Source organism: Micropterus salmoides, unplaced genomic scaffold (genome assembly GCF_014851395.1).
Source record: "Micropterus salmoides isolate LMB-PRFRI ecotype aquatic unplaced genomic scaffold, ASM1485139v1 Ms_hic_scaffold_22, whole genome shotgun sequence".
Lineage (NCBI taxonomy): Eukaryota > Metazoa > Chordata > Actinopteri > Centrarchiformes > Centrarchidae > Micropterus > Micropterus salmoides.
The window spans coordinates 20980597-21004307 of record NW_024041373.1 but is presented as its reverse complement, the minus strand read 5'-3'; the positions used below and the strand labels follow the sequence as shown (position 1 = coordinate 21004307).

General features: G+C 38.3%; 1 protein-coding gene across 2 annotated transcripts; it reads left to right on the top strand.

Annotated features, from left to right (window-relative positions):
* The first annotated feature begins 690 nt into the window (after positions 1-690).
* On the top strand, positions 691-21793 carry ifngr1l (interferon gamma receptor 1-like). Of its 2 annotated transcripts, none has more exons than XM_038736896.1 (7): positions 691-931; positions 12827-12944; positions 13716-13897; positions 16917-17122; positions 17436-17610; positions 19176-19183; positions 19331-21793. In XM_038736896.1, the coding sequence occupies exons 1-7, from the start codon at positions 847-849 to the stop codon at positions 19715-19717; spliced, it is 1161 nt and encodes a 386-aa protein (XP_038592824.1). In that variant the 5' UTR covers positions 691-846; the 3' UTR covers positions 19718-21793. The 2 variants fall into 2 exon arrangements, with proteins under 2 accessions (XP_038592824.1, XP_038592823.1); XM_038736895.1 differs by having other exon boundaries at positions 693-931; positions 19074-19183.
* The last annotated feature ends 1918 nt before the right edge of the window (positions 21794-23711 follow it).

Genomic DNA, 23711 nt, shown 5'->3' with positions numbered 1-23711 from the left:
AAACATGTTCTGTCATTTTTAATAATCTATCAGTAAATTTAACACATTAGTTAAATAATCTGATGAAGAATGACGTATTTCCTGACAAGAAATGCCCTAGGGGAAAAGGGTAATTTCCCGGTACCGTAGTATAAACACCAGCCAACTTTTGCTACATTCAGGTGCAATCGGACACATCTTCATTTGGACATGAACCCCAATGACTGACGCAAAAATACTGTAAAACTGACTAAAACTACAGTAGGACTTTCATCGCAACCAAGTTTTTGACTTTATTAGAGTATGGGCTAGTTATCAACAATTGATAAAAACAATGTTTCGTATGATACTACGTTGTTGTTGTTATTGATGAGTTTTTTTGTTTTATTTTTTACTATGCAGACATTGCCAATTAAGTTAGTCTTACTTTCATATGTTGCAGGCTATCTAAAGGATAGAGGGAGTCAGGGAGGGAAATATATCCCCTCGTATTTGTAAGAAGACAAAACGAATTGCGAGAAAATCTTTCAACATATCTCAGCTCAAAATAAACGTGTTTTAATATATAGCCTAATCAATCACGTGTCGATTCGTTAAATAAGGCTAATAATTCTCATAGTATTTGAGGGGATGAGCTAAGCAGCTAATCGACTGTATGCCTCATTGTATTTGGAAAGGTAAATTTACGAGGTTTGGAAAGGCAGCAGTGGGGGAAGTTCGCAGTCGGTTTTTGCCCTGGCAGCGAGAGAAGCAGCTTTGGGAACGCTGTCGTCGTAACGTTATGTCCGCACTGCAGCTTCCCAATAACACGAATGGTTATTTAGTGTCTGGCCGTTATAGAAACAAAGAGCATTGAGTCGCCGATTGATGTCCTCTTTAGCCATGGCTCTGGCTAAAACGAATCCACTTTTCCTCGTTCTTCTCGTCTGGATTCAGGCTGTCTCGGCCCAAGGTAAGAAACGTTCGCCAACGTTACGCTCATTCACTTTACATGTACTAGCTAACATCAGTTTGAGTTAAACTCGTAATATTAGCACACATTTGGCACGCCGAATAAATCATAGTGTGTCACACGACAGACGAAATTGTAATTCAAGCTGAGTGTCAGGTTGTGTGCGGGATGTCGTGGTTATTTTGGTTAAATATGTGATACGTGGACAGACCTGCTCAGGAAAACCGAGTTCCTGCTAACTCACGGCGCCGAGCCTGGTGTCAAGGAGCGTTTTTCCTCTGTAACCTGTCAACACACGGGCTTTGTCAACTGTGTTAACCGGGTATTTTAAGGTTAAAATGAAATAGTTTTATGTGAAGACGGCACACCAGAAAGACTGTATTGTTGTACAGTTTGTATACAGTATTTATACTGAATAGTAACGTTAGCTGGGAACAAACATCTTCAGAGCAATACAGACAGACAGGTTTGAGCATGAAAACATGTAAAAAACAACAACAGAGACCTATTTAATATACCACATCATTATTACTTAACTGTCAAAGAATAATTATTGTTTTAAATCAGACAGATTCTTACAAGTTCACTTATGGCAGATTGCAAGACCAAAACGCACAGATGAAGGAAATATGCCTCTTTTTTTGGAGGTTTTCTTCATTTCCTCTTTGTAGTTTTCAGTATTACCCAAGAGGTTTTGCTCATGTGATGTATTTCTGCAAAGTTGTTCAGTTTTCTCTAGACGAAAAGGTAAGCAGATGAATTATGTAGTAACACATGTGGGAACCAAACCCAGCAGAAGCCAAACATAGGTGCAGTTATACTTGAGAGATGGACACAAACTGGAATATTGTGCATTTTGCTGCACCTGCACGTGTTCATTTATTCTTAAGAAATTGCTGAAAATGGGGAGCAGTTCTTTCATTTTTGGCATATTGCTTCATTTGACACATAAGACAAAGAAAAGATCATAAACATGGGGCAGGGTTGTTGACATATGTTGAAGATTTATAATTCAGGGGATTGAGGTGACCTCTATGGCGTTACGTCTTTCTCTCCAACCTGTACCCAGGTTGGTGTGCTAATACCTGTAGTAGTAGTAGTAGTAGTAGTAGTAGTAGTAGTAGTAGTAGTAGTAGTAATCTTTATTTGTAGAGCACAACAAGTTACAAAGTGCTTTAACAAGTATAAAGACAATAATACAAAAACAATACAAGATAAAGGCATGAAAACATTGAAAAGACTAAAATACACGTTTAAGATAAATATAAAACTAGTAAAATAGAATAAAATAAAGGGGATAAAATAAAGTCAAATAAGATCGGGAAATGCTCTCCTATAAAAGTATGTTTTAAGAAGGGACTTAAAAGAGTTCACTGACTCAGCTGACCTGATTTCCTCAGGCAGGCTGTTCCAGAGCCTCGGGGCCCTGACAGCAAACGCTCTGTCCCCTTTAGTTTTCAGTCGAGACTCTGGAACAGACAACAGACCTCTGCCCGAGGATCTCAAGGTACGTGCTGGTGTGTATGGGACTAAAAGTTCAGAAATATAACAAGGCGAGAGGCCATGAAGAGCTTTAAAAGTGATCAATACAATTTTAAAGTCAATTCTAAAACATACTGGGAGCCAGTGTAATGAAGCTAAAATAGGAGTAATGTGGTCATATTTCTTTCTTTTGTTGTTGTTGTTGTTAAAAGCCTGGCAGCTGAGTTCTGGACAGTCTGGAGTCGATCAATAGATTTTTGGGTTAAACAAGTGAAAAGGCTGTTGCAATAATCCAGGCGTGATGAGATGAAGGCGTGTAAAATGGTCTCGGTGTTGATAAAAACATGATTGAACAAGCTTTGTGGTGTGCTGCTCAAAATTTAAATTACTATCAAACCTAACACCAAGGTTCTTTGCAACAGGCTTAATGTGATTTACTAGGGAACCAGCAGATGGCAGTATTTGTTTTGCCATCTGCTGGGACCCGATGACCAGGATTTCTGTTTTTTGAGTTCAGCTGGAGGAAATTATTTGACATCCATTTTTTAACTTCACAAAGGCAGTTGTTAAGTGAACTCAGCATTCCAGGGTCTGTGGATCTGACGGGCAAGTACATTTGTGTGTCATCAGCATAAATATGAAAAGAAATGCCATGTTTATGGATAATATGTCCAAGGGGAAGCAGATACAAGGAAAACAAAATGGGTCCCAAGACCGACCCCTGAGGCACACCATATTTAACTGGACAGAACGAAGAGACATAGTTGTTTACAGACACGCAAAACTTCCTATTTGACAGGTAGGATGAAAACCATACTAGGGCAGTACCAGAGATCCCCACCCAGTGCCTCAGTCTGTCTAACATGATGTTGTGATCAATGGTGTCAAAAGCAGCACTAAGGTCCAGGAGTACCAGCACTGAGCACATGCCTTCATCAGCAGACATTAAAAGGTCATTGGTGACTTTAAGCAGGGCAGTCTCAGTGCTGTGGTACTTCCTGAAACCAGACTGAAACTTTTCAAGTATTTTGTTATTTTCCAGTACAGTGAGCAGCTGTTTGGACACAATTCTTTCTAGAATCTTTGCAATAAAAGGCTGTTTTGAAATTGGTCTAAAATTATGTGGGAGGGAGGGATCTAAACAAGGTTTCTTTAAAAATGGGTTCACGCAAGCCGTTTTAAAATAATCAGGGACACAACCAGTAGATAGGGAGCTGTTGAAAACCGAGACCAAATGGGGCCCAACAGAATCCATTACTTTCAGTAAAAACTTTGTAGGTATTACATCAAGTGGGCTGGAGGACACTCTCATTTGTGATACTGTTTTTAAAAGCTCAGACAAGTCGATGGGATAAAACTGGTTAAAACAATCTTGTTGCTGGTGAGGAACCTCTGAGTAAGAGGCAGTGGGGGTAATAGAGGCTCTGATTGACACCACCTTATTGGTAAAATAAGATAAAAACAATTCAGTCATCATTACTTTCAGCTGAGGCACAAGGAGGGGTTGGGTTTACCAGCTGATCCACAGTCTTAAACAGAAACCTGGGATTGTGTTTCTGTGTAGTAATGAGTTGAGAAAAATAGTGCGTTCTCGCATCCTTAACCATGTTATTGTAGTTAATTAATAAATCCTTCAGACTGAGGTAATGGACTTGGAGACTGGATTTTTTCCATCTGCGCTCTGCTTTCCTGCATTCCCTTTTTAGGCTGCGAATGCTGTCATTTATCCAGGGTTGCTTACTAGCTTTAGACGTAGGCCTAACCTTTAGAGGAGCAGTGATATTTAGTGACGACAAGCAGATATGATTGAAGTGATCGACCAGATTGTTGGTGTTGGAATCAGACAGGTGTTGGTTTTGGCTCTGAAAGAATGTGCAAAACTTTGAAACACTTTTTTCATTAAAGATGCGAGAACACACGGAGCTTGGTGAGGCGGCATGAGTAACAGGCGAATCGCAGCTAAAAACAATACATCTGTGGTCAGATATGGTCATGTCCACTAATTCCACAGAGGAAATGCTGACACCCAGGGTAAAAACCAAGTCCAGTGTACGACCACGGTTATGGGTTTGGCCTTTGACATGTTGTTTGAAGTTAAAAGAAGTGGCCATATTTAAAAAGTCAGTTGCATTAACAGTGGTGGGGTCATTATCATGAATATTAAAATCGCCACAAAGAACAATTCTGTCATAATTTAAAACCAGAGTAGATAAAAATTCAGGAGGTTCTGATAAAAATCCTCCAGGCAGTTTTGGGGGGCGATAAATTATAACAAATATGATAGGTTGCAGCCCTCCACAAACTGGAACATTGTGCATTTTGCTACACCTGCACATGTTCATTTATTTTGAGAAAATTCCAAAAAGAAAAAGTCGAGCAGTTTCTGTATCTTTGGCATATTGCCTCAGATTCGTAAAAAGAGGGCAGGGTGGGTGACAAATGTTGAGGATTTATAATGCAGGGTGCTGGAGTGACATCGATGGCGCCGCAGCCAGGAGGATGTTCAGATAATTTGTTTTGTTCTGTCGATTATTTTCTTGGATAGAAAATGGTGAAAAACGTTGTTCAGTGTTTCCCAAATCCCAAGATGACGTCCTGAAATGTCGTGTTTTGTCCACAACTCAAAGGGATTCAGTTTACACTCATAGGGGAGCAAATAAACCAGGAACTACTCCCGTTTAAAAAGCTGAAATCAGAGAATTTTGACATTCTTTTCTTTAAAAATTACTTAAAACCATTATTAAAATAGTTGGCGATTAATCGATTACTCATTTAATTGTTGCAGCTCTAGTGCCCAGGTTGGTCTACTAATGCCTGTAGGAACCAAACTCAGCAGAAGCCAAACATACGTGCAGTTATACAAAAGATTTACGACTAAGGGTGCTGAAGTGACATCGATGGTGCCGCAGCCAGGAGGATGTTCAGACAATTCGTTTTAAATCGCGGGCCTTACGTCATGTCTCTCCCCTCAGATCTGATTATATGCTCAGGTTGGTGTGCTAATGCATTTTTAATATTGCTGTTGCTGATGGAAATACCATAATTACCATTTTTGGGACACAGCCAGTTACAGCATTAGGTGGCATGAAGTGAATGTGTATGGATCCTCTCCAGTCTGCGGGAATCGCTGCTCCCCACAATTTTTAAACAGGTCTTAGTACGGGTGTTCATACACACTTAAGGTAGTTAATTGACAGAAAAATAATCTACAACTATTTTGATAATTGATAAATAATTCAAGTCAAATTTAAAGCCAAAATCTCCAAACATTGCAGACTGTTTTCTGATGTACTTTCTTTTTAATAGCTAATAAAAATAAATTGTTAGTTGCAGCCCTGTTGTTAACTAGTTTACCATCAAAATATTACTAGAATCAGATAATTATGACTTAAAAATTAACCATCGCAGCAGTTGGAGTTCCCACACATGAAGGGAAACTTGTGTTGGGGAATTGAAATTGTCTTTGAAGTTTCCACTCCATAAGGAGTTCCAGCATTTTTGCTTGCCTGCTTTAAACTGCTGTTCCTCTTATTTGATGTTGACACATTCTTGAAAGTATCAGGGTCTGTATTCAGCAAGAATCTCAGAGGGAATCGCGCTATGAGGAGGATGAGTAGGACTTGAGATTGAGAAAATTTGAAATGCAGAAAATAGAACCACTTTTCAATGTGTACTGTTTCTGTATAGGCAAAGAAGTTGGGTAATTTTGCAAATCAATCTATCTATAAAAATATGAGACAATTAAAATGTCTTAACATTATGACTGCGAGTACACACTAGCAACCGCTCATGTATCTTACATGCAAGGAAACATGTTGATTTCTGTAACATCACCCAGCTTTGGAAAACGCACCGTAACAATATGAACATATCTCTCAAATATTTGATTTGAAAAATGTCAAACAAAAAGAGAACACCCTAACAATTTTTACCCATTGTAATTAAATTGAGACATCAGGACAGGTTAGGACACCTCTGGAGCTCTCCTAAATGGTATTTGTTAGGCTAGTTCATGTTGCCATTATTACGTACCAGTGACCAAGATGCATTACTGAGTTGTGTTTTGGCCAGTTAGGAGTGGCTTCCTGCTCTGAGGCGCTTGATAAAAATAGGCCCTGGACACAAGATGTGAGTTACAATGCTCCATATTCTTGCACAGATGAGTGCTGTAGCTACATGGTGAGGGATTAGAAACTAGACTGCTAGATAGTTCACATCAACACCCTGTCATTGTGTGTGTGTTCTATCTAGTGTTTGTTGAGATGGATGTTGTGGGCGTATCTGTGGACCTCTGGCATATGATGACATGCTGTACGGGTTTGATCTTGCCGCTGCGGCTTTCACAAGTTCTAGGTGTGTTCATACAGTGAAGACAATTGTCAGTGTGTGACAAGACTGGACTGAAACGGTCTCCTTTTGTGTAGAGTCTCAACATATGAATCATGCCGCGTGGTTAAGACGAAAGTACTGAGGTACTATTGTTTAATCCCACAAAGCCATGTAAGCAGCTTTGATGAGTCACTGTGTACAATAGCACAACTTGTGGCATTATAAGTGGGGCTTCCCGAGAAAATACACACCTTGCCTTTGAGTTTGCTTTCATTTAAACCTTGATTGTGATTTTTAAAGTAAGTAAAAATGTAAATGAAATGACCAAACTCCAGCTCCTCAGTTGAGTGATTGCTTCTGTGCTCAGTTTTTTTTTATCATCTTAATTTCAGACAAAACTAGAAATCTTAAAATGTCAGCTTGTGCTTTAAAAACGGTGGTGGGAATCTTGACTATGTTTGACAATTTATCGACGAAAGATTAATCGAGAAAATAATCTGTTTGGTGCTCTCTTTGATCACACACTCCCTGATTTAAATTTAAATCTTATGTGTTTTAGACTAATTTGTTTTATGCAAAGATCTTGTGCGTTTTAGTTTTGAGCTTTGTCTGTTGAATGACTGAATGTTGATTAAGCTCCTGCCGCCCTGTGCAGAGTTAAAATCTGAGCAGTATTTGCTCCGGAGCAGGTTACATTTGAGATAAGAGATCAATGCTTTAAAAGCACCGCCTACTGACTAATTCATTGTTTTCCCGCAGATTGTTTTATGGGCTATTTTTATGATGTGGGTGATACAAAGATGTTTTAAAATACTGATATCATCCTACAACAGAGACTGATTGAAGCACTAAAGCCTTGTACTTAAGATATGACAGTAAGACATATCCTTGGAGGAATGGAGTAGCATCTGCACTAAGGCACAGGCACAGACTGAATACTCGGCTGAAACTATTGCAATACAATTGTTTGCGAATATATGTAGCCCCTGCTGAGCTAAACACATTTAATAAAACAATTCCAGACACATGCTACAAGTGCAATCACTCCAAAGGGACACTTTTCATTGTATATGGGATTGTGAAAAAGGAGGTCTCACATATAATATCCCAAATGGTATCAGTAAATTAGTTTTCTCCTGTGCTGACGTGGCACATTAACCTGCGGTTGTACCCGATCTATCCACACCTGACAAATCAAGTACCAACACTTATAGATATGTGCTTGTTGCAGGCAAGCTGTTTTTGATGTTTAAAATCAGCCACTACGTAAAAACCTTGGTTTGTTTCATTCAGTGCGTCCCGAGTATTTGGAAATCATTATGTACCTGCCCATCCTGCGTAAGATTGCAGTAATTACTTGGGACAGCACGCCTGAAAAACTGCTTTGGAAAACCCCAGCAGAAACCGCTACAATATGCTGGAATTAGCAGATCGTGCTTCATCCAGCCAGAGGGAAAAATCACCGTCCGCACCGTGCCCAGTCGCTCCGTGATCTCCTGTCCCTGTACGCCCCATTCCCTCTCCCATACCTACAATGGGTTGTGTCGCTATTACGACCGGCGCGCTGTGAACAGCTGGTGATCTTTCCCTCTGGCTGGTTGAATTTTACGCGTACGACAGATGCTATCTTGCACTTTTGGTGAAGACGTCGTTCTCCGTGTACACCGTTAATAGATCAGTTTACATGTTAATTTGCTGGTCATATCAAGTTTGCATAGTTTTTACTCATGCAAACCTTTAGTAAATCTTGCCACTTTGAAATGTTTTTATTTACTCACAAGTTGCACACAGTCTATAAATATTCTGATCATATATATTTTGGTATTCAAATCAAGTTTAATATGAATTTGCTTTTTTAACTTTTGGTTGCATCTTACATTATAGAGACTGGTCATGCGTGTCCCACCTTTTGGTATAGCCATGGGACCTTAATTCGGGAAAAATATCTACGGTAGTCAATGGTGAGAGACAACTTATTGTTTGATCCTTTGAACTGTGCCCTGAATAAAACATATGTTTGGCAATTTAAAAGATAATTTTGTCCGTCTAGAAAGTTGACATTTGTGGTAAAACAGTAAATATACATTTAGTTTTGTGTGAAAACCGTTCAACGGACTACATGTCTCGTTTCGCACAATATACGTCATCATCATGTTAACATGGTAATGCTAGCTAACGTTCATTGCTTGGTTGCTAATAGCTAGGTAACCTAGCGACTCTTGGTCCTTTTATAACATCATCCTCTCATGGAAGTTCTTCGACATTAGCTTCAGTAACGTTAGCTTCAGTCATTGAGAGAAAAGTCACATACACACGATATTTGGGTTTGTGGTTTTTGTAAATATGTATTTTCACAGTCTTGTACTTAAACAGTTTTACATCAGACTAAATATTGGTTGTCTCTTGCCATTGATTACCGTACATATTCCCATGGTGGTCCACCGGAAAGGGAGGGACTTAGGCTCTCTATTTGGGCGCAGGTTTAGGACCCACATGCAGGACAAGATAAGCAGGATGATCTTCAGGGTATCAAGAAATAGTCCGGCACTAAACGTGAGGCAACACAACCAAGGATTTACACAAATATCCAGCAACAAAAATACTAAGTCAGACAACAGAAAATAGTCCTGGCAGATCAAGTAATAGTTTCAAAAACTTGTGACGGTACAGACAGACAGACAGACAGGCAGGGCCTGCCTGTGAGTGAGTCTTTCCACCAATATGTGAGCACTTTTTATTGCATGAATGGATCTTTTTTGTTTCGTTGCTTTATGAAGTTCAATTTACAAGAACGTTTTTGAGTGCGTTCACTAAATAAATCTGATGCTGGAAGCCAGAAAACAAAGATGCACTGAAATAAAATGCAGCCATTTTTTATTTTATCAGGTGTACATGTGCTTTTTTTACATTTCAGCTCCAAATGTCGGTTGTGAAAAAGGTCCAAGACTCACACATTTAATGCAGCCGAGACACTGCAGTGGGTTGTTCTTTGTAGTTACACTTGATCCCCGGTTATAGTATTTACCTTGTCTTTGACGTTTTGCCAGATTTCGTGAACTTTTTTCAGTGTCTGTATCGTCCTTGCCATCTGTTATGTTACCTTACTTTTCACTATTTCTGTTAAACGTTTTGACGTCAGCGTTGGTGGCTGTGGTTGAGCAGAATTCTCATTCTGACTGCAGGTACCGATGAATTTAACTGTCATGGTTTCAGTTCTGCTAGTCATTAAGTCAATCAGAGATATAAAAACACAATATAAAAGTACCAGAATATAGACAGATAATGGTTAGAAATAAGGAAACATTAACATCAGGATATAAATACCAGTATGATGTAGTTATATATGCGAACAGATCTGTGGGAAAATGGTAAGTTATTGTGTTTGCATGCTATCATTTATACACATGATCGTTTTATTGCACCTTTTCATTTATATGCAAATAATAAACATTTCTCTCGGCACCTTTTTATGTATGTTTCTGAACTAATTTTGAAAGTGTTTTGTAGCTGCACCCAAGAATGTTTTCAGTCATTTTGAGTCACGTAGATCACAGTGACCTCCTTTTAAAGTCTGATAGCATCTGCTCTCTCTTCCTGCTTCAGAAAGAGGGTTTTCTTTGCTTTGTATGCTCAAATCTGTCAGCCTCATCTGCTGCTGTTGCCGCTGTTTGTCTTCATACACAATCAAGCTTACAATTTGCTTCACTCATATAAACTATAAAAATGCTGATTTAGTAAATTATTTCTAGTTTGATCCCGAATTTGACATTCTGACCTTTTTGTAAGTGAATGATTTGAAATCTGTTCTCAAGTTTTAGTTTTAAATTAGTATCTTTGATTTTGCTTTTTTATTATTATTTTTTAAATGTTGTTTTGCTCTGCATAAAGTTGTTAATGTCCTTGCTGTATATCTGTAAGCACATAAAGGATTTCTCCTGTATATAAAAATTCTTTCACAGATTCAATGGGTAAAACTTGCTGTTTATATTTTGTCTTGTAAACATAGAAGATATTCTGCACTTTCAACAAAAATACGTGTCAAACTGCTAGAACAAGTCAAAATTGTGACACTAAAATGTGTGTGGTTAAGTGTGTGTGTGGGTCTAGTGCTACATTGTGGTGACAGCCCTCAGCGACCAACTTTACTGTTGCGGTTATCACTTCTTCTACAGTAGTTATGCTTCGATCTGAGATTTCTCTTTCACTCTTCTCACATGTCAATTTGTTTTTGAGCCTCTATATTTGCGTCAGCGTATTATCACAAGCATGCACGTAAATGTTAGGTCACAGAGGAAATGAAACTGAAATGTACATTTTTCTTTTTTTTTTTTTTTTAAAGATGTATGATAACAGAAGTGACTCATGCATGTCCTTGAATGTGTGTTCACACACTCATCCAAAAATTTAATTTAATCCTTTTATTGTCTTCTTTAAGGCATTTGAATCTTTTTATGCGCTTGTGAACCACACCAAAACAATGATAAAAAGGCTCCAAACTTCATTATTTATTATAGTATAAATAAGCAATGTTTTGGTTTAATTGTGATTACCTCTGAAACAAAAAGTTGATCTTAGTGGGAGCCTTTTGGAGGATTTATGTTTAATGTCTTGTATAAAAAAAGAGAACTCAGACTGAGTTCACGTGCAGTGCAATGAAGCATGTCCTTCCTGTAATTGCTGAGATGTCAGGCTTGTGCACACATGCACTGGATAACTGTTAAGCTATCCACTTTGCTTATCACCCATGCTATTATGATTGTGTAATGACACATAAATGACATTAAACTGGGATTCACAGCACAGAAGTGAGGATCAGTTACCAAAGAGGGTGGAATGGAGAACACTTACTGTTTTCTGTGATCTGCTTTTGCTACTTTGGATTTGAGGAAGTGTGTGCACTGAGAAGGAAATTAAGAGACGTCTTTTTTTTCTTCTTCTTTTTTTTTCAGTTTGTCGATGTCAGAGGAAACATTACATAAGGTTACTGGTAGATTAGATTTGAAAGAATCCAGTGCAGGAGTGAAGCTGCTGTTCTGTCCTTTTAACTCCCCACAACCGAGTTTAATTGATGCACATGTGCATTTTGTCTTTACTGAAAGCCAGAATATTATAATAATAATAATATTATAACATCATGCTCTTGGGCTCATTAAGTTATGTTGGCTGCTGCGTGTGGAAAAACATGTAGTGGCAGAGGTTCACCAGGAAGATGGTATGTACTAGTTTTTATGCATTGCCATCTAGTGGGGAGTTTGACCTTACAGGCTCAATACTCATTGAGAAGGAGGGCAGTGTGAGGGGTTGAGCTGAGTCTGTAAATCAGTCATTCACAACATCAAGGACCCCTAAACTGACACAAATTAGATCCCTGACTGATTTTGTTCAAGGGTCCTGCAGATTTTAGATGCTTTATTAAAGAACATGTATGAAACCCAACCAAAATAGTCATACATTTTGTCATTGTGCTAATTAGGGATTAAGTTATATGGAAAATTATTTCCCTTTTTGGTGTAGACCCCCCTCAAGGACCCCAGTTTGAGAACCACTGCTATAAATGACCTATGTGATCATGAAAGCGCTTCTGTACAGGGTGGGGTTGCTATGGTATGAGAAGTTTAATAACTATCCCAGAAAATATCAGGTTTAAAATATACTGTATTATACAATTATTATTATCAGTTAGAAGAGAAGTGAAACCAGAACTTTCTTTGTTCAACAGAAACTTCATTATAATTTCACACAATATTATGTCCTCAAAAACATGAAACTTGATCTTGTATTATATATATTTTTTAATAACACTAATACAGTAGAATTCAATACAATGGATAAGCAGCACGCTTGTACAGAGGTGGAATTTCTCCTTATTGAAAAGCTGTGTTATTGTCAGACCATTTTCAAAGAACACATTTCTAGCCAATATTTTGCTGATAGTACCATTCTTGGTAAAATATTTCTGTTAGGGAAAGGCGTAAAACTTTGGCTGTCTGATATTAATTTCATGGTTTTGTTTTGGTGTTTTTAGATGTCAAATTTGAATGCCTCCAAAAATCTTATGTCTGACATCTGTGTCTGTTTCCACAGTGGAGCCGCCGACCAACGTAAAGCTTCACTGCCACAATCTGCACAATGTGCTTCAGTGGAGTTACGACCAACTGTCGCCAGGGCTTAAGTTCAAAGTCGACATAAGCTCGATCTTGAGGTAAGATATAAATAGGTTTGCATTTCTGTCTGTACACATTACCTGCTAAATATTTGTGTTCGACAGTTTAAAAAACCTATTTTGACTGGATCTCTGCTTTAAACTGTACAAACAGTCAGGTAATTTGTACGCTGCTCTGATCTCTAACACTTGTATTTAGATAATGTAATAATTCTGGATCAGACTTTGATTCTTAATATACTGTACACAGTTATGATCACCAGAAAATACACGCTGACTTTGTTGTTTAGATAATCAATGTCCAAACAGCACACAGCTGGAAAGTAATTCTAAAAACTGAAGGGTAAATGGACGGATGCTTGATTAGGGCTCAAATGGTTCAGATATGTGATTATTCACACCATTGTTATAATAGGCTACCACAAGTTTATATATCATAATTAACATGTATTATGTGATTATGTTTCTGTACAAATCTATTTTTAGGTTAGGGTGTGAAATAGTTTCTAGTAAATCACAGATATTTATTATTGGCTCCTAACAATTTACATTGTGTTATAAAGCATTTATTTTCTGTTTACACATGTACAGCAGACTTAAAACTATTTATAAATGTGTTTATTAGCTACTGAAGACATATGATTATAGTATATACCTTTTAGTCTGTAGTGTGGATCAAGCTCAAAAAAGGTGATCATACATTTCCCATAATTTTCATTTCATGTTGGTTAACAGTCTAACGTCTTTCAAACTCCCCACCCCCAGTTTGTAATGCCTGTGTCTGACAAAGTTTCTCATTAATTCCTTCAGTGAGGCTCGAGTGGTTTGGGTGGACTCACCAACTGTACAAGCAGACGTGTCATTTCTGTCTGATCCAGTTGATGAATACTTTGTTACTGTGACTGCTGTGGTCGGACAAAATGAATCTGATGTTGCCCCACCTGATGGACTCACTTTCAGCTATTTCGAGGACACTCTAACAAGTCAGAAATGTGAGTAGTTATTGTGGATTTTTCACCGAGTTTATAATGAGGACATTTAATTTGATTATTTTAGTTGGATAAAACTGAATTGATGAGCTCACACACTAATCCTTCTCCTGAATACAGAAGATAGACATTCTTAGTTTGGTCCATGAACTCTGCCTGGTTTCAGCGATATTTCAGGCTGACTGTGTAGCACTGTGGCCAGATTGGCCACCACAGTATGAAGTATGGTTGCGTTTGTTCAAAAGTTGATTCCGTTTAACTTTTTCCGTCACAGGTTGCTGCGTTATTTGCGGCCCCGTCCTTTGCAAGCGAGTGCTCCCCATTCAAAACAAATGAGAGGACCTGCTTTTTGCCCCTGTGCCTGATATGGTCTGAATTCAGCCTAAAGGTGCCAGTACATCAGAACTGCTTGTTTGTCAGAAACCCCTCCCACATTTCCAACATCAGATTAGGCTGGGGCTTTGTCCAGCCATTTCTGTAACTTTTTGAAACCGACAATCTGACATTCACACCCACTTCACGCAATGATTGGCCAGCTGTGTGGCGGTGAGAACGTAAGATACTAAAAAACTTCTGATTTCTGATGCTTCTTACGAACTAGTTCTGATTGAGCATGACCCGATCCGAAGAGTCAAAAGCCACGCCAGCAACTCTGAGGCTGAACTGCTAACATCAGCATGTTCACAACTCACAATAACATGCTGATGTTAACCAGCTTAACATTTTCACCATCTTAGTTAAGTGTTAGCTTGCTAACATTTTAATTAGCACTGAAACACATAATGCAGCTGAGGTGATGGGAATATCATTTGTTTCGCAAGTATTGGACAAATTGAAACTTTTACTTGATTATGACCATCAATAAAAATAGTTCACCCAAGTTATTCCAAGTGATCCTGAGAACATTAATGTGTGAGACTTGTCATTTAAAGAGACCTATTGTACTGCATTTTCAGTCCTATGTTGTAATTCTGTGACTCATGTATGGCAGCTTTGCATGATTCAAAGTAAAAAAAAAAAAAAAAAGATTTCTATCTTATACTGGCCCTTCGTGTAGGCCTTCATTTCCACCTCTGTCTTAAACAAGCTGCAGATTCTCCTGTCTCTTTAAGGCCCTCTCTCAAAGCCCACTGTCTTCTGATTGGCCAAGACCAGAAGCATGTTACCAGGCTGTTGTTGCCACTGAGCGGTACAGACAGACTGAGCATAGCTGTGTGGAGCAAATGACCATATATCGAAGACTGGCTCCGTGTGTAGTAAAACGGAGGAAATCTGAGGTTTTTGCTCACAGGGATTTCTTTACAATACTTTAACTTCATTGTTGGCCATGTTTAACATGAACATCCAACATTGTAAATAAGACAATTATTTTATCTTACATTAATACAGTTTTTAGTATTATTGTTATTTTGAAAGTCCATTGCTCACTGGCTCTGAATACACATACAGTCAAACGATAGGTCACAGGGGTGGGATGTTGATCAGCCTACAAATCACCCACCCAAACAAGCAGCGGAGGGAGGTTTCGGCAGACTACGTTGGATGTAGTGTGTGGGAGAAGTAGATAAACAAGACAAGCGATCAAATGCCATAGCGAAGTGGATAGCTACACACTGCATGCTGATTAGTATTGGGGAAGATGTTGGTCTTAGGAACGTTCTTAAAACCACAACGTAGCCACTTGGCAGGAGACAAGCGTTCCATGAGTAAACAGCAGGCGCCCTATGGAGAATAACCATGGCAACGGCTTCTGTTTGCTACACAGCTGTAACCTATTTAATTCAAGTTAAAATTATACATAACTTTACCTGATAGGGCTTCATATAGTTTTGCAGGATGCTCTGCCATGTGACGTCATATTTAGTAAACAGTAATAGATTCTGGAAACTCACAAACAGCGAGGATCAGTCTCTCTCACAAATTGTTCGGCAGCGGGTGTGTGCGTGAGGCAAGCGCAACCGCAACAGTTTCACGGGAACGCGCCCACTTGTCAGTACGCCTTGTGCTCGACCACTTCACCTCAATCTAACAGGGACGCTTGCTGCTGAACATAAACTGTTTATGCTGCTCCCTGATAAAAGAAAAATGTTTCTGCTGATACCTGTTCAGAAAGAAAACAGGAAATCAGATTCATATATGTTAACCTGTTGCTCAGAAGGTGCCTGTTATGATCGTGGCTCTGGACTCTGACTTGTTTTAACAAGCTAGATAAAAGGTAATTCCCTGGCAGTGGCAAATGGCTTTGGTTTTATATTTGATTTGATTACATTAATGTTTAAGTTGAGATTTACAAGAAATATTTTCTAGCTACTGTGTAAAGAGAAAACTGCTGGTAAAAAGCACCTTATTTGTTTGTCTTATTTAAGTGTTTGCAAACCACATGTTATTGCACTTTTGTGTATATAACAGTACATTGATATTAAAACTGCACAATACACTACTTTGTTATTCAATTTTGCGCATGACAATGTGATTTAATGGAAGAAAATGATGGGATTAATCGTGATTAATTAGTTTTTATATAGATTTTTGCTAGTGCAATACCATCTTAAAAAAGTGGAGAAAAAGACTTAAAAGTACCCTGTGGAGGTTTGGACCTCAAGTGCAGCTATGGAGTAGTGTTTTTTTAAATGCTTGTCCTTGCTTTGTTTGTATTGCATTTACATGCATAAGGATGCACAATATAAAACCAAAACTGACCCAACACAAAATACATTCCCGCTGACAGTTTCACACTATTCAGCTGATCAACAGTTGTGGAGGAAAAACATTCAGTGTGTTTGTTAGGCCTCGAGCATGCATACAATGCACTTTAGTGAGAAATTATGACTTTAAACATAACTGTTTAACACATAATATGACTGTCATACATTAATTACTTTTGTCTTTGGTTTGTATAAGTTACTCAGACTAAAAAAATGACAGAATAAAGGTTAGCTGTTCATCATCTCAGTATGCTGCAGTCTCCAACATGAAATTGCGATTCAGTTAAGAATTAAGCCACGTTCATGTTGGTTTCCAGGTTCCCTGGACTTCCCATCAGTTAACGTCACCCAACAAGATGACACTATCCTGTTCCGCTTCACGCATCCCTGGTTGTTATACCACCAAAAGTTCCCTGACCTTCCAAATACAAAAGGAAAGAAGGAAGAAAGGAAGAAAGGCCCTTTCGCACAGATCAGTGACCGCCTACCTGTATTTTTGTACGAAGTTGAGATCGTCAATCAGGTCAGATTCCACGCAGTTTCATGAATCAATAAACACAGAGGAAATAAGCTGTAGACGTGTCAGTTTCCTCATGTAATTATTACATAATATTGTATATAGTTGGTTTATCAAAAGCATGAAATACTAATGTTAATGTAGTGTTATTAATTAGTAGTAGTACAACTGCTTACCATGATATAGGTGGTGTAGTGTGCTGTAATTTTTCATCAAACACTTGACACTGTGTGTGTGAACAAATGTGTGTACAAATTACTTGTGTGTGTCACTGTGACGCTTTGTTAAAGAAGAGTCTCACTTTCTGTTGTGCGTGCAGTCGTTGTCGCACCACAGCTTCACCTGTGAGGAGAGTGTGTGTAAGGAAAAGCTTCCAGTGGAGGCTGCACAGGGGAAACATTGTCTGACGGTGAAGGGGAAGCTGAAGAAAGTGGCAGTTCTACAAGCACAGGAGTACTGCAGCCGGCCAGTAACACCACCACATCAGTCATACAGTTGAGTAATTTTTTTTTTTTTTGATGCACGACAATTATGGTGCGTTGACAGTCGGTTTAAAATTATATGAAATGCTCTTTGAAGGGCCTGAAGCCCAAACCTGAGGTATAAGCTAGGCAAACAGATCAACCCAAGACTTGCCTGGAAAGCAAGGTACATCACCAGTGGCTGTTCTTTAAGGAGGATATTTCCTTTTTTAATGAACACACTGCACCATAGCAGTAGACCTTAATGCTGGAAATAAGGAGTTACGCTTCTGGGACGTTATATGCAAAGTGAAATATTATTTTATTAATTTATTTTAACCAGGAGAGTCCCACTGAGATTAAGAACCTCTTTTGCAAGGGTGGCCTGGCCAAGACAGGCAGCAGCATATAAAAAAATAAAAATACAAACGCATAGGGACAGACAAATAACACAGAAAACTAGTAAGCTAACATTTCATGAAGCCATTTTAAATCCTTTTTACTGTCTAAGAGCAGAAATGTTGTTAACCTGAAGATATTTCTGCATGTAGTGAAAACCGAAGACTGAGACCAGTGGTTCCAAAACATGTATTCCCTTTTATGGATAAAGAAAAAAGCCTCACTATAAACATGCAAAAAAACCACACACAATTGTTGTAATGAACAGAAGAACAACAGGATGTCCAGTGTCTGCATCAATACTACACCCTGCCTTTTCTGAAGTTGCGTCCACATTGTGATTAGAATTTTGTTTTTTAATAGTCCTTTAATACCCTCAATGAGTTTTTTTTAAACACTAAGTTTTGGTGTTAGAGCAGAGGGCTGTATCACACAGGAAAGGTCACATATGTAATAAGCTAATTGTTAACATTTTCGTCTAGTATCTAATTTGATCAGATGAGTTATGTCACGATCTGTCTGCTTCACCTCAGCAGGTGACTACATGTGATCGATCACATTCCCTTTGAGGTAAATAATCAGTGCAGTACGTTGCAATTTTGGGGTTTGCGTTTTTTTGTTGTTGTTTTTAAGTTGGGGAAAGTTGGAGTCAGTCGGCCAGAACACAGTCAGGTGTGTGGATGAGAACTCGGCACACTAACAGATAAGGGTGGGAATCACCAGAGGCCCCACAATACAATATTATCACGATATTTATGTTCCGATACGATTTTATTGCGATTTTTAATATATTGAGATATATATTGCAATTTATTACCTTTTTCCAACTTCCAATTAGGTCCCTAAAGTCAAACTTTGTCAACATCTGTTTATCTAAAAAGATACATTTCTCTGTTTGTTCATATCACTTTTTCAGTCCTCTATATAGTGCTGATAAGTTTTCTAGTGGACTAAAAAAGAAATAGACTTTATTATTCTAGTACCAAAAAGTTAAAAGTCCCATCTGCAATTTATATAGTAAAATTGGTTAGACTGTGTGTATGTATGGCTATTAGTCTGATTGTAAATGTATTTACTTTTACATCTGCTTTGTCTAGTATCCATCATCATTGTGTCCATTGTGCTTGCTGTGATTGCATTTGCTGTGACAATCTACATGGTGTACCGAAAAATTACTGATCCCTCAAGTTCTTTACCAGAGTTTCTGGTAAGTTCATTTCACCAACTCTGATTTATTTTGATGAGCCTAAATGATTTAGTTTGAATATTTTAGAAGTATTTATCCCCACTAAAGGAACATGTTTGTAACTTTCAACACTAACCTAACAGCTCTTCGTTGTGTCTTATTTCTAAGGATATCACGAATAAACTGAAGCAGTTGACCTTGGGACCGGATCACGAGCACGTCTCTGTGCCAGAATTGGGGCCTTCCTCACCCACACCTCTACTGCCAAACACCGAAGAAAACAAATTGCTAACTAATGATCCTTCCTCTACTGAGCCTGAACTCCGTCTGCGCATCGGCGGGGTGTGGACCGAGGTTGAAGGTGTGTGTGATGTCGTGCAGGGGGAGAAGGATGAAGATCCTGGGTATGTGCAAGGCAGCAACCTGGATGAAGAGATACAAAACTTCAGCAAGGGCCACTCTGGTTACGAGAGCCGTCCGGTTTTTGTTGAGATTGCACCAGATGAACAGGCTGAGGGCTACCGTGGCGGTGAAGGTGGAACTGGTGTCTTGTGAACACTGAGGAATATGTTCTTTCCTACAACCCTGCAATCGCCTACATGAAACTACAAAAAATGTGATCTCAACAGTAACTTGCAGGGCAGATTCGGTTACAAATTGGAGTTTGATATTTCCTCAGTCTCAATGCCAAGTAAAGTACAATCGGAACATCTTAACATCAGGTACATTTGGATGAAAGTCAAATAGATAAACATAATTACTAAATCAAATTGGTCACCAGAATGTTGGTGGTGTAGTAATGTCCATCTAGACCTATAAGTTACTTAACTTCATAAGTACAGACTATTGTCGATTCTGCTGCAGTCACTAACTTTGCAGGTCTAAGTCTGCTAGTAGGTGAGAAAGAACCTGATGAAAACGTGTGATAATTTACATCACAGTACATTACATTCATGTGGCAGACACTTTTGTACAAGGCGTTCAAGCTCCGTAAGAACCAGAGCTGAAATCATAAGTGCGTCCCAACCCCCAGCAAACAAAGTAGTAGCACATTCAGTGCGTGCACATGGCATATCAGTAAGTGTTCATGCTAAGCTCCAGCACGGAGTGTTGAGATAATTACTCTTACTCTATAAAACTCTTTTATACTCTATAAAATCAACAAATGTGTGGCTTAGCTGAACACCTAGCAGCCATTATTAGAAAAGAATGTGGAGTGAAGCAATTTTTCCCTGCGGGAAAACCGGAAACTTCCCCCCCATGACGTCGTTGCATCTTGTCTTCACTATTGCAAGTCTCTCTACTCTGGTGTTGTTTAAAAAACAAACAAAAAACAACTTCCTTCAGCTGCAGCTACATTCCTGGCAATTAAATCCCTGTGTAATGGGTTACCAGGAAAGTAACAACTCATCCTTCGCTTCATCACGTGTGGACTTTGAAGGCTTCACTGCAGTGAATCCTATAAAATGATTCTAACTGTGCTTTACCTCCTATAATGCAAATTGAAGTACTATAATAGTAGTAATAATATTTCCAAACGCTTATATACATAAGGCTCATAAACATTTCTGTCGTTCAGTAATGTGTATTTGCATCTGTTTCATGCATACAGGAATTCCCATATTCATTTGTTACTCGGATGGCAGGTCACAATACTGTATTACATGAGGAACAGTATATCTTCAAATATTGAAAATGTCCTCTTGCTTATTTGCAGTCATGTGTTTTCAGTCTGAATGCGGTGCTTTACCTTGTGCCGTTGCACCTTAAAGTCACAGTGAAGCAAAAGTTAGACCGTCTTTAACTGCATAATGTGACAGGTGAAACGGGATATTTAGTTATAAGAAGGATTTGATCGAGTCCTTCAGATGTGGCTGGATCACCAAAAAAGTGAGCGTGATTTAACAATATGGATTTGTAAAGGATTGTTTACCTGCATCACCCCTAACTGCTGGTTGATCAGGAGGGGGAGAACGAGGTAGAGATGAATGAATTGAACAGTTAACACACAGACACGTGTTTCACATGGTGCTTTAAATGTGTTATGGTCATTTTGAGTGTGGCAATGAATTAATTTCCTCATGAAACGAGTTGCTCTTTTTAGACTTTGTGCTGTGCCTTGTCTGTCACTTTTTGAGTTTAATACATACAAATTATTTGTTTTGTAACATCTCTATGTTTTCAGTTAAGTTGCTGTGATAAATCTCAGAACCTCGGTCTGTTTATATTTCCATGCTCAAGAGTGCTGAATAAATGAAAACACAGCCTGGCTAAATAGAACCAACAACTCCAATTTTTTGTTGTTTTTTTTTTTAAATGATGCTGACTATGAAACAGGGAAGTGGTGTTTTTATTTGTGTCACATTTTGGTCCACTGGTTTCAAAGGCGAGGTGGGGGAAATAATTGAATTACCAGCTGTGTGATTGATTGTTATAATGCTTGAATATGTTGTTTAGTCTCGCTAATGTTTAGATTTATGAAAGAAGGTTGATTCTCTAAATTGAGTACAGCCACATTTTGATAATCTCTCACTATCTACTTGGTTAATCTTTTTGCCTCCATCAACATACTCATTCATGTGTTATATCATGTAAAAAGAATGTTAAGCATTAAACCATTTCAAAAAAGATTAAGATGCGTATTGTGATTTTCTCTTTGCGTCCTGTTAAATGAAGGATGTAGTGATAGAAGTAAACTGAAGTTCCTGCAGCCAAATATGGTGTGCCAAATCTAGTGCTGGGTTTGCCAAATTACTGTATGTGAAATGCTATCCATAAAAAGGAAGGGAAGTTGGTATTTCAGTATAGTTAAGCATTCAAGTTACAGCTGAGCTATTGCTGTGGGGCCAGACAAACGTTTTAAAAAATCACTGCATCAGATGGTGACTCGTAACATTTCTGTGTAAGGGGAGAAGCACGCATCATGTTTCATGACATTTGAGCAATCCACATTCCTTCATCTGAAACGAGTCCTTTGAGGGACAAGGAAGACCTCTTTGTGTGTTTTCTTACATAGATGTCTGTTGGTTAAGTTTCCTTCCTCTTCGCTGTGTGTGTGTGTGTGTGTGTGTGTGTGTGTGAGAGAGAGAGAGCGAACAGGAAGACCTGTTTTGTTTCCAGTAACAGGCTTCACTGTTGGTCCTGCATCTTCAACTGGTTATTTTGGTATCTGGTTTGCAGGAAAAAGAACTGGGTTGCTGGTAATCTGCAGCAGTGATTCTCGGATATACCTCCACAGCCCTGTCAGATGATCCATCACCACCACCTATCATGTTTAAAGTGTGTTCATCTGAACTGAATTTAAGATTTAAGATGTTAATTAACATATAATTATAAAGGTGGATATTGATTAAAATAAAATTTTAATATAGTTCAAATGTAATGTTTAATCAGTTTGATCAATTTTGCCTACTAGAGTTGGCAAAGTAGCAGTAGTGGCAAGTATTTATCGATTGAATTTGAATTTAGCTTACACTTTCAACTGTTCATCCATAACTTTTAGTTCACTATTTTATGTATGCATCACTATTAGACACAGAATTATTTCCTGTGTGTTAATTTATTTTATTTGCTATTCTAATATACAATAAATTATCTGTTAAGTTCTATGTGTGTAGCATGAAAGGACTCAAGTTTCATTAATTACAAACTACCTTGATTTATTCACCTTTACTCTCTATTTTAACCATTTATGCAATACTTATAGTTATATTTTAACGACTTATCCATTACTTATGCTCAGCTATTTCAACAAGTTAGCCATCATTCTTGTCTATTTTAGCTAACTGTTTAGACTTCTCTGCATATAGTGCAATAGTAATAATGTTTTCAGTTAATGTTTTGCATTACATAACTACAATCTCAGCAGCTTCTGTAAATAGTTATAAACCCATTAACAAAATAATTAATAATTAACATGACATAAACATGAAGTGTGAGAAAAGAAGTAGATAAGGGATCTCTCTCACAGGCACATTTACAGCTAGTTGTTGGACTGTCACTGAGATTCATTATGTAACAGATTTCCAGTTTCCAGTCATCATGCCTTCCAGTAACACATACAGTGTGGTAATATTTCTAACCTTCAGAGAACAAAGAAAGGCCTGTTAAAAGAAATATGTCCTGGCAGAACTCACAAAGCTCCATTTGAAGAAATTAATAATGTGCCCTTTTCATGAAGTGTCACAGTAACACAGGTTAAATCCTAAAATGAATGATGACTGAATTCTTTTTAGCTGCTTCAGTCTCAGGGACCTGGCCCTTTTCCTGCTATTACAAGTCAAAATGTCTGATGTGAAAAAGGCCTATTAAAATAGATGGATCCCTACTTTGACATTATTTCAGATGTGACCTTGAAATGTCTGCTTGGCCTTGAGAAAAAAACAGCAAGTAGTGCTCATAAAGCAAAAGTATGAAGAGTCCCGTTTTGCTGTCAGATTAACTGTCAGTGTAGGAGAAGCAGATTTGTGCCTTTCCTTTCTTAAAAGTTCTCACACAGTGGTCCAGTTTTGTGGTATATCTTGTTTTTCAGCTTTAAATTATTAAACAG

Bases quoted from the DNA above. Each gene is read 5' to 3' on its own strand.
- ifngr1l (XM_038736895.1), top strand. From the start codon at position 847: ATGTCCTCTTTAGCCATGGCTCTGGCTAAAACGAATCCACTTTTCCTC. The intron at 932-12,826 runs GTAAGAAACGTT...CTGTTTCCACAG, and splicing joins TCAGGCTGTCTCGGCCCAAG to TGGAGCCGCCGACCAACGTA. The intron at 17,123-17,435 runs GTCAGATTCCAC...TTGTGCGTGCAG, and splicing joins AAGTTGAGATCGTCAATCAG to TCGTTGTCGCACCACAGCTT.